Source organism: Bison bison, unplaced genomic scaffold (assembly GCF_000754665.1).
Source record: "Bison bison bison isolate TAMUID 2011002044 unplaced genomic scaffold, Bison_UMD1.0 scf7180017864473, whole genome shotgun sequence".
Taxonomy (NCBI): Eukaryota; Metazoa; Chordata; class Mammalia; order Artiodactyla; family Bovidae; genus Bison; species Bison bison.
Genome location: NW_011495034.1, coordinates 16895931 through 16909872, shown reverse-complemented (window position 1 = coordinate 16909872; position 13942 = coordinate 16895931). Strand labels below are relative to the sequence as shown.

The 13942-nt window shown below is 37.1% G+C and overlaps 1 protein-coding gene across 3 annotated transcripts in view; it reads right to left on the bottom strand.

Annotated features, from left to right (window-relative positions):
• Positions 1-13942, bottom strand: part of CNOT1 (CCR4-NOT transcription complex, subunit 1) — an 82945-nt gene that overhangs the window by 25382 nt on the left and 43621 nt on the right. For 2 of the 3 annotated variants that reach the window (XM_010861840.1, XM_010861838.1), the window contains exons 14-22: positions 12683-12802; positions 11815-11937; positions 11496-11647; positions 6769-6919; positions 5393-5594; positions 4241-4387; positions 3057-3181; positions 2353-2639; positions 1388-1466 (exon numbers count right to left, since the gene is read on the bottom strand). In XM_010861840.1, the coding sequence (XP_010860142.1) occupies positions 1388-1466; positions 2353-2639; positions 3057-3181; positions 4241-4387; positions 5393-5594; positions 6769-6919; positions 11496-11647; positions 11815-11937; positions 12683-12802 (1386 nt within the window). The remainder of the gene's footprint in view (positions 1-1387; positions 1467-2352; positions 2640-3056; positions 3182-4240; positions 4388-5392; positions 5595-6768; positions 6920-11495; positions 11648-11814; positions 11938-12682; positions 12803-13942) is intronic. The other variant, XM_010861839.1, reaches the window with a different exon arrangement.

Sequence of the window (13942 nt, the reverse complement as noted above, 5' to 3'; positions counted from 1 at the left end):
CACAAATTAGAAGACTGACACAGCCTTCCCGATACTATTACCAACAGCTTGTTCCCGACCAAAAACTAGAACCTGTGTATATATACCATAACTTTATTCAAAAAAGGAGGCATTTTCAAGAAGGAAAAATATAGCCCTTAAAACTGAAATATAAGCAATGACTTCTCCCCCCTTCTCTGGGTAATAAGTGTGTTACAGTGGGAGCTCAGGACCAGTCAGTGTGACCGTTTTCGTACCACCTCCCTCATTCTTGCTCTCTAGTCTTTCAAGGTCCCAGATCTGAATTTCAAGCTCATCTGATTGCAGCAGCCTCTTACTTCCCATCCCAGCTTTTCAAACTCTGTTTTCTTGCCGAGTTTTCAGTGCCATAATTTTGGCATAGCCCTCCAAAACCCCTCAATAGGGATCAATATACTCCTGCCTCCCATGCTATGGTTTCTGAGGCTAAACCATCATAATGACTCTGTACTCCTACAAACAAACCCAGCGGAATGAGGTAGAAAGTGCTGGATTAAACTACAATACAGAATTAAAATCAGTTCAAATTCTGATCTGATTTCTTAAAATATGATCTTATAAAGGAGTTCATCTGCTTTGTACTGAAAAAAGTAAAATAAAGTTAACAGAGATTAATCAACTTTCTTTTCTTGTTCTCTGTAAGCTGACTTTGACCAAAGGTAAGATCAAAGTATGAATATTTAGTAATCATGTGAAATCAACCATTAAAGAAATATATACAAATTTCAAGAATAGTCACATAACATGGTTTAAAATATTCTCTAGGTCCATTTCCTTACAGACTGTCTCCTTTTTAACCCTGAAGGAATCTAAACCGATAGTTTAAGAAGGCTGTATTTTTAAGAAACACTGATCTAAAAACTTGTATATGCAATGGGTTTGGGGAATTTCCTGGCAGTCCAGTGGTTACTGGGCGCTTTCACTGTCACGGGCCAGGTTCAATCCCTAGTCAGGGAACTAAGATCCCACAAGCCACAGAGCAGCCCCCCAAAACCAAACCAAAACAAACAAAAAACCTAAACACCAACAACAGAAAGAAATAGCTTTGATTCACATTAACATCTAAATCAGAGGAAAAACTTGTATTTTTAGACTCAGGCAGGGATTCTTGGTTAACAGTGAAAGATTTCTTCTCCTTGATAGAATTAGTAGGCTAAAAGAACTAGCAAAAGCCTTTTATCAAATCAAGCAAAACCGCTGCTTACAAAATATAAAATTCCTATTTTTTCAAGGTTAAGCTACAAAACAAGTAACAAATAATATGTATACCTATGTCAGAACAATCATTAGGCAATCTTAATGCCATTGCCAATAAATCCAAATTTAAACAGATAAACCCTTCAATTACTTAGGTACTGAAAATACTTACCTCCTGTAAATGATGTGGAAATTGCATAAAGTGACTGATCGAAGCCAAGTGCTGACAATACTGGGGATAGTCCTTCAATCTGTCAACAAAAACATTTATTCATTTGCCATTTCATGTAAGAACAGAGGCAGTACAATTTCAAATCTTCAAAAGCTAATCTAGGCCATTTCTCCCATTTCTACCTTTGAAATAAATACCTTATTTGAAGAGAATGCCAAAAGGAAAAACAAAGAAGAGAGGGAAAATGTGAACTTCATCCTTTCTGTATCAAAAAAAACTTGTTTTTTAAACAAGTTTAAGTAAAACTTTGTTTTACTTAAGATTACAATGAGCCACTAAAACTACTATCTTTCCAGCTAGCTGAATTCCAAATGTTCATCAAAAGGTGAAGAGAAAACCAGTTTGCTAATGAACCCATACAATAGAATACTATTCTGCAATAAAAAGAAACTGAAACATGCAGTAACATAGGTAAATCTTGGAGGCATCATGCTCAGTGTAAGAAGTCAAACTCATACACATTGTGTAGGACTCCATTTAGATAATACCCTGGAAAAACCAGACAAATCCAATCAGGGATTGCCAGAGGTTAGATGTGCAGGAAAGTTAACTACAAAGGGGAAGTAAGGGAACTTTTTGGGGGTGACGAAAATATTCAGTTATTTTGACTGTGGTGGTGGTGGTGGTGGTTACACAACTGTTTGAATTTCAAAGACCTATTAACCTAAAATACTGACTATCACGTATTATAAAGTATAGTTCAGTAAACAAAAAAAAATTGCTACATTTTTCCAACCACTTGTTTGGTAAATATAACAAACTGTTTTCACTTCTTTCTTTTATTTCATACAGTCATTAAGGTTAGTTAATACACATATAAGGCATAGAAGAATTAGCTGAAAAGTAAGCTACTGTTTCTTCTTTTATTAAAAGAGAGAACCTTCACAGCAAACCTATCCACTCACCTATTTTTAAATCTATCTAGTGCAGCAATCCCAAAATAATACATTTTGGATCCAAAAGGCTTGCGTAAGGCTTCAAGAACGTATCGCAGGGCCAAACCTAGTGCCATATAAGTGACCAGTCCTTTTTCGATTATTCCACCAAACAGGCAGGCTGTTATATGTAACTCTTTATCAGGGTATTGGGGGAAGAACCGATATTCTTCGAACAAGTTCCTTAGCATACAGTTAAATACTTCTCGTTCCCTCTTTATGGTAGAATCTTTAAATCTCTGTAGCATTTCTAATACCTGGAAAAAGCAAGACAAAAATCATATATACATAAAGGAAACCATTATTAAGAAAGTGAAGTAAAAGTTGCTGAGTCATGTCCAACTCTCTGTGACCCCAAGGATATACAGTCCATGGAATTCTCCAGGCCAGAATACTGGGGTGGATAGCCTTTCCCTTCTCCAGGGGATCTTTCCGACCCAGGAATCAAACCGGGGTCTCCTGCATTGCAGGCAGATTCTTTACCAGCTGAGCTACCAGGGAATGCACTCCTCAAATACTCTTAATTGTTAAGCAGAATATTTAACAATAAACTGAGCTTGAGATAAATATTAAAGAGACATATCAAAACAATTGGTGTTATATTTCACTTTGAAAGGGGCATTTATTTAAGATTTACCTAAACCATAAAGAATTAGATCATTCTAGACACTCACCTCATCAACAGACATGGTTGGATGTGGTGGGTGATTATATATTCTCTGGAAATAGCTGTTTGCTTCATCATCTATCTCTTTACTAAAGTGCTGATTTGCCTCTGGCCACACCTGAGACAAGTCCGCTGTTAAAAACAGAAAAGCAAACAGTGGGCATTTAGGCTCTTCCTTTACTCCCCCACATTAAGCACACAGAGCCAGAGAGACCAATATAGTTTGAATTTTAAGAGGGGGGAAAAAAAAAAAAAAACCTAAAATGACGTGTTAAAGGGGTGAAGTTTCAATATTCAACTGCTCTAAGGACACAAGAGATTTTAACAAAACTGCCTTACAACCACAGTTCTATCTCAGTACTTTATATAAGGACTTTTCACACCATGAAAGTTCACTAGGTTCAAATTTATAATGCACTTACCCTCATCACAACCTCATTCAAGGTTACTTTATCACCTTTTACATGTAAGAATTCCCAATGCATATGCATGACACATTGAAAGAAAACACAAAGCATGCTACAAAACATAACATTCAGACAAGCCTTTCACACTAACATTTTCAAATCAGTTTGTATACTTTCAAACCTTGGATAATGAATATTTAGTCCCAATGACAAGGATATTTATAAGTCAATGATACATACATACAAAGAAGACTCCTCTGACTTTTAAATACCTTACTAAAGGAGATGAAAAGTTTAAAATTTGATTTTTTTCACATATATGGCAATAATTATGTGTACTTCTAAATCATAAAGCTATAACATTAAAATATAGTTATTTACTTTATAAACTGGCGAAACTCAAACAGAAATCTGAGATTTTCCTGGCTGCTCCTGATTTAAAAAACAAAAAAGGTTTATATACATAGATTTAAACTACTGAGCCTTTTTTTACTTTGCTCCTTACTCCTCGGATAACACCTTGAAGAATGCCACCTCTTAACTGTCACCTTGTTCTGACAATCCAGGATGAAAGGTGGAATAATACCTCAAATTTTTGTTTTAAAAATTTAAATTCATGATACTCCCACCCATCTAGGAGGCATGTCAACATAATGGCCTTTTAACAGCATATTAAGACAAAGTCAATGTTTTTGTCCATGTATCTCTGGGGACAACAAATTGGACATGTAAGTTATATATGTATCAGTCACACTTCACAATCACAGACAACACTACCACTTACAAGGTTTCATCTTACTCTGCTGGAATGTAGGCTGGTTCAGTCCAGAGGTGCCCAGTTTCCTCTGTACAAAAGGATCGCTATTCACTGCAGGGAGTCCAAGAGCCCCAGTTCCTATACCAGTCAGGCTGCCTGTGCCAAGACCACCTACTAGAAAGAATGAAGGCAGCCAAAAGTCTTATCATTACTCATCTTCTTGACTTTATCAAAGACAAATTCTTAATTAAAAAGTCATGGTCTTTTGTTAACTCAGTTGCAACTAGGTTACAGAGTTATTACACTGCAGGGAGTCCAAGAGCCCCAGTTTCTATACCAGTCAGGCTGCCATGAAATTCTCCAGGCCAGAAAACTGGAGTGGGTAGCCTTTCCCTTCTCCAGGGGATCTTCCCAACCTAGGGATCGAACCCAGGTCTCCTGCATTGCAGGCAGGTTCTTTACCAGCTGAGCCACCAGGAAAGCCCAGAATATTGTGGGTAGCCTATCCCTTTTCCAGCAGATCTTCCTGACCCAGGAATCGAACCGGGGTCTCCTGCACTGCTGGCGGATTCTTTACCAAATGAGCTATCAGGGAAGCCCAAGTTATTACAACATTTCACTAATTAGGTTTTAGTATTCTAAACTTATACTCTGGCAATAAAAAGTGCAAACAGCTTAGGAGAAACATGTTGGTACTACGGGGGAAAATGTAAACTTTACTTCCACGTTAAAAGCCAAAATATGTGGGAAAGTTCTAGTGCTTTCCTATCATTTTCAAGGTAGATGCAAAAAGGCAGGACATATACCTGAATCTGATGTATGAAACATTTCACCTTTATTATACGAAGGTTGGGTAACTTATAAAGCTATGAGTTTTGATCTAAGCCTAAGTTCTTTAGAATGTGATTAACGAACTTGTTACTGTTTATAGTATCATGTGGTAATAGAATCCTTACTGAATAACTCAACTAAAAAATTTATAAGTATAAATATCCTCATTACAATTTGACTAAATTAATGTAATAATGTTTTTCTCTTCCCAGCTCTGGATGTGAAAACAACTTTCACAATTTAGTTTAAGCACTTTTCCTTTATCACAGTGACTCAGAACACCTTACATGCACTAAGGCATGATGAAGCTTACAGATAATCTGTACCCCTCCCCACCACTCCTCTTACCTGGAAGCTGTGATGAAAGTCCTCCAATACCACTGAATGCAGTTGTCTGATTTGGGGTTGAAAGGGGTGGAAATGCTTTTGCTGGTGACTGTGGGGTACTGAATGCAGAACCCAAATTTGGAGGAAAGCCCTGCATACTCTGGGTGTGAGGGGCAGCTGAACCACCTATACTAAGAGATGCCATTCCAGCAAGAGGGTCAATCTAAAGAAAAACATTATAAAAACGTATTAAACACACTTCAAGCAAAGGCAGATAAATGACACAGGTAAAGCAATCTTTAGCAATAGCTCTTCAAATGCTTAATAAACTGCAAAACATGATGATGCTTAATCCCCAAACCAAGTGTACCAGTCATTTTTCTTAATATATCACAACTATATCACAGGATCTGTGATACAGCAGGTTTAAAGAGCCCCTGCCAAAGAACCAGAGCCACAATATAAGGGCTATAAAACTTCAAGAATAACATTTCAGATGAAGTTCTCTGAAGCTGTACTACTAAACATTTAGTAGTGACATGGGGCGATCCTTATAATTTCCAATAGGCCCCTTTAATATAAACAAATCTCAATTAAATTAACTTTTAATACAATAAAAGCATTAGAAATTAGAAATCTAGTCAAAACAAATCTTGTCAAACTTTGAGAATCTTGGGGTTGGAGGAGATCAGCTCTAATTTAAAAAACAAAAAACAAGGTATACTATTCATACCAAAAGATTTTATAAAATATCTAATAACTACACTTCTAAACTTCTTAGTTTGTGACATTATTTCAGACTTCTGTGACTATAGAAAATAATATATGATATGCCTTTTATAAAGTGGTCACTGAAGTGGTTCCCTAAGTGCTCTTTCTTAAAATAAACCCCAACCTGCCATTCAATGCAGCTGAAAATAGAAGCGGAATATGTTGCTCCCAGAGAGAAGGGGGTGGTTGGTGTCAGGGAGTAACTTAAATGTACCTTGTTTTTAAAAGAGCAGTTCAGTTGAGAGCTGAAGAGCCCCAGTTATAACAAGTCCTTATGCTCTAGCACTGTTGCTTGGCCCGTGAAGCTACAAACAAGACACATCAGGTTCAAAGGCAGTGCTTATTTCTCAAGTCTGTTATTCTTATTTTAAAAAGAAGCCCTTACCATATACCTAAGTTGTTTTGTATCTTTCCTCTCATAGTCTGTTTAATGATTCAAATCTATTCTCAACCACAATGCCTATTTACAGATCTCCTTTAAGTGGATACTAGACATGCAGTTATCTAAAATGTAATAAATTCAGACAAAAATCTCCTTTGAGTAGACTATTAATGATGATGCAGAAGTTTATTCTATTTCAAATCTATGACCAAATGGAGATGTACCAAATGTAGTGTTCATTTACCTGAACGGGAGAAATGGCGTCCAAGCTGCTAGCACTAGGAGGGCGTCCTTTTGGCATAACTCCCGGTGGTGGCTGCCTGGCCTTGTTCATAACGTTACTGCAATTGGCCACCATGGTGAGGATGGTTTCTGATAACTCCTGAGAAACACTCCTGGAGAGACACGAAAAGAGAAAAATATCATTAATTATTCCCTAGAACACCTAAACAAACAAATCTGGATTTCTAATAAATAGAAAACTTGCTGGAACCTATGGCTCAATTTCCACCATATCCCATGTCTCTCTATCTGTTATTAATCACCAGGATTTTCTGAGCACTGCCTTTCTTGTGAAAATATTTTTTAATAACTCTGAAATTAACAAGCCTTGGGTACACTGCTGCCCATATATTTTGAAATACCGCTCTAAGAAACATTCCATATCCTCAACTACTTCATCAAAAATTATGCACAAAAGTGGATAAAAGTTATCACAGTAAACAGATAAACAATCTTTAGACAAGGTTTTCAGTCAAAAATAAGACATTAATTTAAGTATAGATAAAAATGCCATACATGTAGTCAGTAACTGTATTAGGCAAGCATGTAAAAAACTGACTTCTAAAATGTGAAATAGGCTATACGTTTGACAGGAAAATCCACCTTCCTATCACAGGGTGCTATTGTCTCCTAAAACTGTGGAACCCCTTGCACTCATAAATGCTATGCAAACTTCCTACTGTCTTAGACCTTACCCTCTAAATTCTTAATCATACTGTTGACTCTAAAAAGTAAAAGCAGTCATTCAGACAAGAAAGTTGTTTCTGAGGGGAGGGAGAGGACAGATTAGGATATTTAAAGTAGCAAGTAAAACTCTACATTAAACAGTTCAGAGAATTCTCTGGAGGACCAGTGGTTAAGACTCTGAGCTTCCACTTCAGGGAGTGTAGGTTCAATCCCTGGTCAGGGAACTAACATCCCACATGTCATGAGGCACAGCCAAAACAAATAAATTATCTTGCAGATAAGCACAAAACTATGGGGAAATAGACCAACTGCCTCTGGTTATAATAAATGGAGAACTTGCTATGGAGAAAAATTTTATAGCACCTAGCAAAACTGCATATGCCATTTCCCTTTAACCTAACAATTCCACTTCTAGTGGGCCCAAATATACACTGGCAAAGACGATGGATGCAAAATGCTATTCATTGCAACATTATTTGTGATATATAGTGAAAAACAAACTGAATATTCACAAATAGGTACTAGTTCACTAAGGCACAAAACATCTATTTAGTAGAGTGCTGCTGCTACTGCTGCTAAGTCGCTTCAGTTGTGTCTGACCCTGTGCGACCCCACAGACGGCAGCCCACCAGGCTCCCCCATCCCTGGGATTCTCTAGGCAAGAACACTGGAGTGGGTTGCCATTTCCTTCTCCAATGCATGAAAGTGAAAAGTGAAAGGGAAGTTGCTCAGTCGTGTCCGACTCTTAGCAACCCCATGGACTGCAGCCTACCAGGCTCCTCCATCCATGGGATTTTCCAGGCAAGAGTACTGGAGTAGGGTGCCTTCTCCAAAACAAACAAACAAACAAACAAACACCCCTTTAAATTAAAAGGAAAACCGTTTCAAAGACTTCTATGCCATGGGTTAATGGCTACAAGTAATAGATAATAATTATCATATTATATTCAACACAAAATGCCTTCAATTGTAAGCCACAGCATTATTTTACATGCTCTACAAAATTAACTGGGTTAATTCTAATTGTAAGAGGTCACCAATGAGATGAATCATCATTTCAGAGATGTTACAATATTAAAACTGTGTAACTTATGATTGATAAAAATGGTTAATTAAAATATTATTCCTTGCTATTGCAGAACTTGCCATAGCTGACAAAATTCCAAACTTAAAGAGACCAGAGTACTAGAAGGAACTCCCATAAATGCTTCACTCACCAATTAGCTACCTTTTGCCCTATTTAACCATTTTTTCTATAATATCCACTTCTCTCCAAAACATTTTAGATTAGATACATCAGGTATCTTTTATCTCTAAATACTTTATAACCTGTTTTCTAAGAACAAGGTCATTTTCTTACATAACCTTGTAGAACAACAATCATGAAATCCAACGCAAGTTGGGCAAGGATAAAATAAAATAGGCCAGATTCAAATTACATCAATTATTCCCATAATGTCCTCCATGCTCTTTTCCCCCACTTGGATCAGAATCCATTGCACTGAGTTGTCACATCTCTTCTGTTTCTTTAAACTGTCAAGAATTCATCAACTTTTATTTCTCTTTTCTTAAACTTGATTTTTTTACAAAGTAGAAGCCAGTTTTTTGTTTTTATACAATGTCCCCTTGATTTGTGTTTGTCTGCTACTTTGTATTTTGCTGACAGCGAGATTACCACATAACGTACACAACGTTCTCAATGGGTTTTATCATGAGGCACGTGTAGAATGGAGCTGGTGACCTCCTGATCAATAAATTAATGTCGTAAATGTCAGATCCAGCCTTCTCTACTGAAATGTTACTACTTTTCCCCTTTGAGAATCACACAGGTATTCATTTTACTATGCTTCAGAAATTACAAAAAAGAATATATAGGACAGAACAAAAGTGAGGACGGTGGAGTAAAGACCTCTAAATATTCTCTCCTCCATAAAACCAACTAGAACACTAGCCAAAAAAAGTTAGGAGTTGATTTTTCCAAAACTCTAGAAATGAACCAAAAGGCTTTACAACAGTCAAGGGAAGGAATTCCCTGTCAGTGCAGGAATTAAGACTTCTTGCTTTCATTTTACTGCTGGAGCCAGGGATCAATCCCAGGTAGAGCAGCGCAGAGTGGCCAAGAAAAAAAAAAACATGAGGGGAATTTTTCTTCCAGAAAGATGATTACTTCTTGGTAACAACAGCAAGCTTCATGACATCTTAATTTGCCCAACTCAGAATTAAAACACAATCACAGTGAAAACCAGCAAGCAACCTGACAACCACCAGATCAAGAGGGCTCAGAACTGGGCTGAAACATCTTCCAAGTTCATTCTCAAAGAAATAATCATTATTTCACCTATCTGAGGATTCCCTGTGAGACCACAATGGCCGGGTTGTCTATACTGGACCTAAGAACTGACCCAGGGCAAACAGACTCTTCCTCATGGTTATTTGCAGAAAACATTTTAAAGGTCACTGTTTTAACTTCCTGAATGCCTAAGGTAGAAGATAACAGTCTGACGAAACAACAGGCTAACCAAAAGTTCAAAAGGAAAACTTCAGATGATTCCCATGGGTGGAAATCTGAAAAACTCTCACATTTCCCCAGGAATCTAGAAGGTATGAGGTGTGTGTAGGGTTGTGCTAGCATCTAAAGCTGTGCCACTGCCATGAAAGATCTAAGAAAGCCCAAGTTCTTAGGTTCAAGCCCAAGTTCACCTCAAGCCAACCTTCAGGTTCTGACTAAGAAGCAAGTGAATACCACAGTGGACTTGTCAAGAGACCAACTTAGGGTTAAAGATATGCCTGGACACAGCACATAGAATCACAGGGTGAAGAATAGCTTACTGATTTCAGAGTTTAGTTTAACAAAACCTCCAATCTTAGCTAACCACAAAGCTTATCCAGAGATATCAGTGACCAAAGAGGACAAAGAATACAGATATTACTGAATTCGTTCAGAAAAGAGCATTAACAAAACAAAAAACCCTTGAGTGGGTTTTCGAGAATTGTGATTTCGAGAATTGCCATATTAAACTTTCCAGCTTTCAACCACAAATAAGACATGCAACACACACACATATAACCAAACTAACTAGAAACAGAGGTAAGGAAACTCCCTTCAATGTGAAACGTAACTATAAAACCCATAACTAACATTATAGCTAATGGTCAAACACTGGATACTTTCCTCCTAAATCAGGAACAAGATAAGATTGTCTGTTCTCACCACGTCTATTCAACTTTAGACTGGAGGTTCAAACAAGAACAATTAGACCAAAAAAGACAATCCAACTCTCTATTCAGATACCATGACTTGTATCAAATATCCAGCAAAAAGCACGACTAAGGCAATGCAAACATCACTGAAAGAAATTAGAGAAAACTAAAGAAATGGGAAGATATCCTAGATTTGTTAACTGGAAGACTTAATACTATTAAAATGGCACTATCCCCCGAGGTGATCTAAAGATTGAACATAATCCTTATCAAAATCCCACTGGGCTATGTAATTTCTCTGCAGAAATGGACAAGCTGACCCTAAAATTCTTATGAAAATTAAGGAACCCAGAATGACCGAAACAATTTTGGAGAAGTAGAAAGCAAAGTTAGAGAACTCACACTTCAATTTAAAAATTTACTTAAAAGTGAAAGTTATCAAGACAATGTGGTACTGGCATAAGGACAGGCATATAGATCAATGGAATAGAACTAAGAGCCCAGAATAAACTCATATTATGTGCAACTGATTTTTCAGAAGATAGTCCCAAATGGAAAGACCAGTCTCTTCAACAAACAAATCGACTATTCACATGTAAAACCATGCATTTAGGATCCTATCTCACACCACATATTAAAAAATTAACTCAAACAGAGCTCATACTTCAGTAGTATAGTACTTTGGACTTAAAACCCACTGGGTTACTTTAAATGCTGTTGTATTTAATCATTCAAACCCTCTTCCTCAAATCAATAATTATCCACACAATCCAGTTCCAGTATTAAATATACTCTTCTTACCCTGCACAAGCTTGTAAACAGGCCAACATTGTCGCGAGGGTTTCTGGAGGAAGTTGAGCACTTTTGGGCTGATCTTTCTCTGGGGCAAGTCCCCCCAAAATAGAAGGACACCGTCTCTTTAAAAAAGTCATACAAGCCTGGATAAAAGGCTCCTGAAAAAGAGAAAGTCTTTCAGTGTATTTGAAACTCATCATTAACTGATTTCAGACTAAGCACTACAACTCAACTCCAGAATATAGTAATAACATTTTGCCATTTTCTTCAGTTATCTTGACCATCAAAACTTAAAAGAAGTAATAAACAGACAAATCCCACTTACTCCATGCTCTCGAATTTTATCTGTGAGCCATTTGTCAAGTTTGAGGTATTCACGACGTGAAGCAAGTGCAGCAAGGTCAATAACAAAGGCAAATGGAGTACCATTTAGCAGCATTGACAAAGCCTAAAGAAAAAGAATATTAGAAACTACGAGTCAAGCAATTGAGTGACTTTTCTGTCCTATTTTCTGTTTCCAGTTTTTATTTTCACAAACAGGTCTAAATAAAATATTGCTAATATTTTCTTAATCATAATTTTTTAAACAAAACAGCTTAGTGTATATCAATGGTAACACTTGTCCCTAACTATACGATCACATTTCAAAGACAAACACATGACTTTACCTTCACAATAAACTTTACCCTGTGTTTTTTCAAATAAACCTAAAGCAAAGCAAAACACAAAGCATGAAAAATTATCTTTATCTGTTAAAAAAAAAAAAAAATCTAAACTCAGGCTTCCTCTAAGTACAACTACACCACCAGTACTGTGTACATCAAATCAAAGACATCAAGAATCAGACTATTTGTCAAAAGAATCCGTTAATGCTAATGAAATCTGTAGAAAAGTCGATAGCCAATCAGTTTCTCCAAAAACTGTATCTCACAGATTACATCTAAGAAGATGTCAATATCACTTATTTTAAAACAGCCCTTTAAATATCATAGAAGACCAAACAGAACTCAGTGAAATGTAAATGAAAACATTTTTACACTTCTAAAGAACCACTCTTCTTCCAACCTCTTTCTACCTATAAGGAAAAACTAAATCTCATCCATTCTAGCTTAGAGTTACATGTGACTTATTCCTAAGACACTTGGAATTTTTATCATCAATAAATAAAGCGTTCTCTGTCCCTTCAAACTCACCTTCAAGTCCTGGGCCACATCAAGTATTCGAGACAACTTGGCCTGGTCATACTGCTCCCCTCGCATGTACCATTCTGCCATTGCATGCATGATAAGTTGGCGGATTGAGGGAGACTGTCCCTAAGAAAAGAAAAAAGGGAGTTAAATAGCAATACTACTACTAACCATTTTGACACGTTGTTGCAACTGCTATTACAAACGCTGATTTCACCTGTACTCATGTAAAATTGAGCTGTATCAGTGCAAATGATAAAGCATTGATTACAGTGACTTGTGTGTTGTGGGGGGAGGGGTGTTATTTCCACATCTTCCAAATGATGCCTACCCATAAACCCTTAGGTCATATACTCACTACAACAAATCTGTCCTATAAAACACTTTCAAAGACAATATATGATGTGAACATGAGGGTGCATCAAATTTACATGATCCCTTAAATTCAATTACATATTACTGGCCTATAAAGACAAAACAGTGTTCAGCAGAAAACAGCCTGTCTTTGCAGTTGAATGGTAATTTAGCTAATGTCTCTCAGAGAAGCAACAGCAATCTAAATCTACTATCTAAACCACTTTCCAGTAACTGTCTCAGAGTGACAGAAAGCCCAAGTGAGACACGTATCTAATCAGGAATGGTGATGCATGTCCCTTCACTGTGCCCTCTCTCACAGATTTATTGAGAAAAGTCTAAGAAGGCCTACGCTTCAAACTTCTGGTTAAATGTTTGATAAACACTTTGTAAACTCTTATCTATCATGTGATTTCAGTCTCCAGCAATGCAGGTGGCCCGAGGAAAGGAATGGAACCAAGGCTAATGTTTTCCAAGTTTTATCTGGTATATAACGAATAATAGCAGGAATATCTTAAAGAGGGGAACTTGGTATAAAGGGGAAAACAACTGCTTTTTCTTAAAGCCTCTACATATATCTGCATTTAAAATGCAGGCTACTGGGGAGGAGGGGAAGATCAATGGACAGAAGAGTATTTACTTGTCAAATGCATCCTACAAAATTGGGTGGGGGGCACAAGGGCTTGAAAACTCAGCAGGAACCAAAATAAAAAAATTTTTTTTAATTTTATTTTATTTTTAAACTTTACAAATTGTATTAGTTTTGCCAAATATCAAAATGAATCCGCCACAGGTATACATGTGTTCCCCATCCTGAACCCTCCTCCCTCCTCCCTCCCCATACCATCCCTCTGGGTTGTCCAGTGCATTAGCCCCAAGCATCCAGTATCGTGCATCGAACCTGGACTGGCA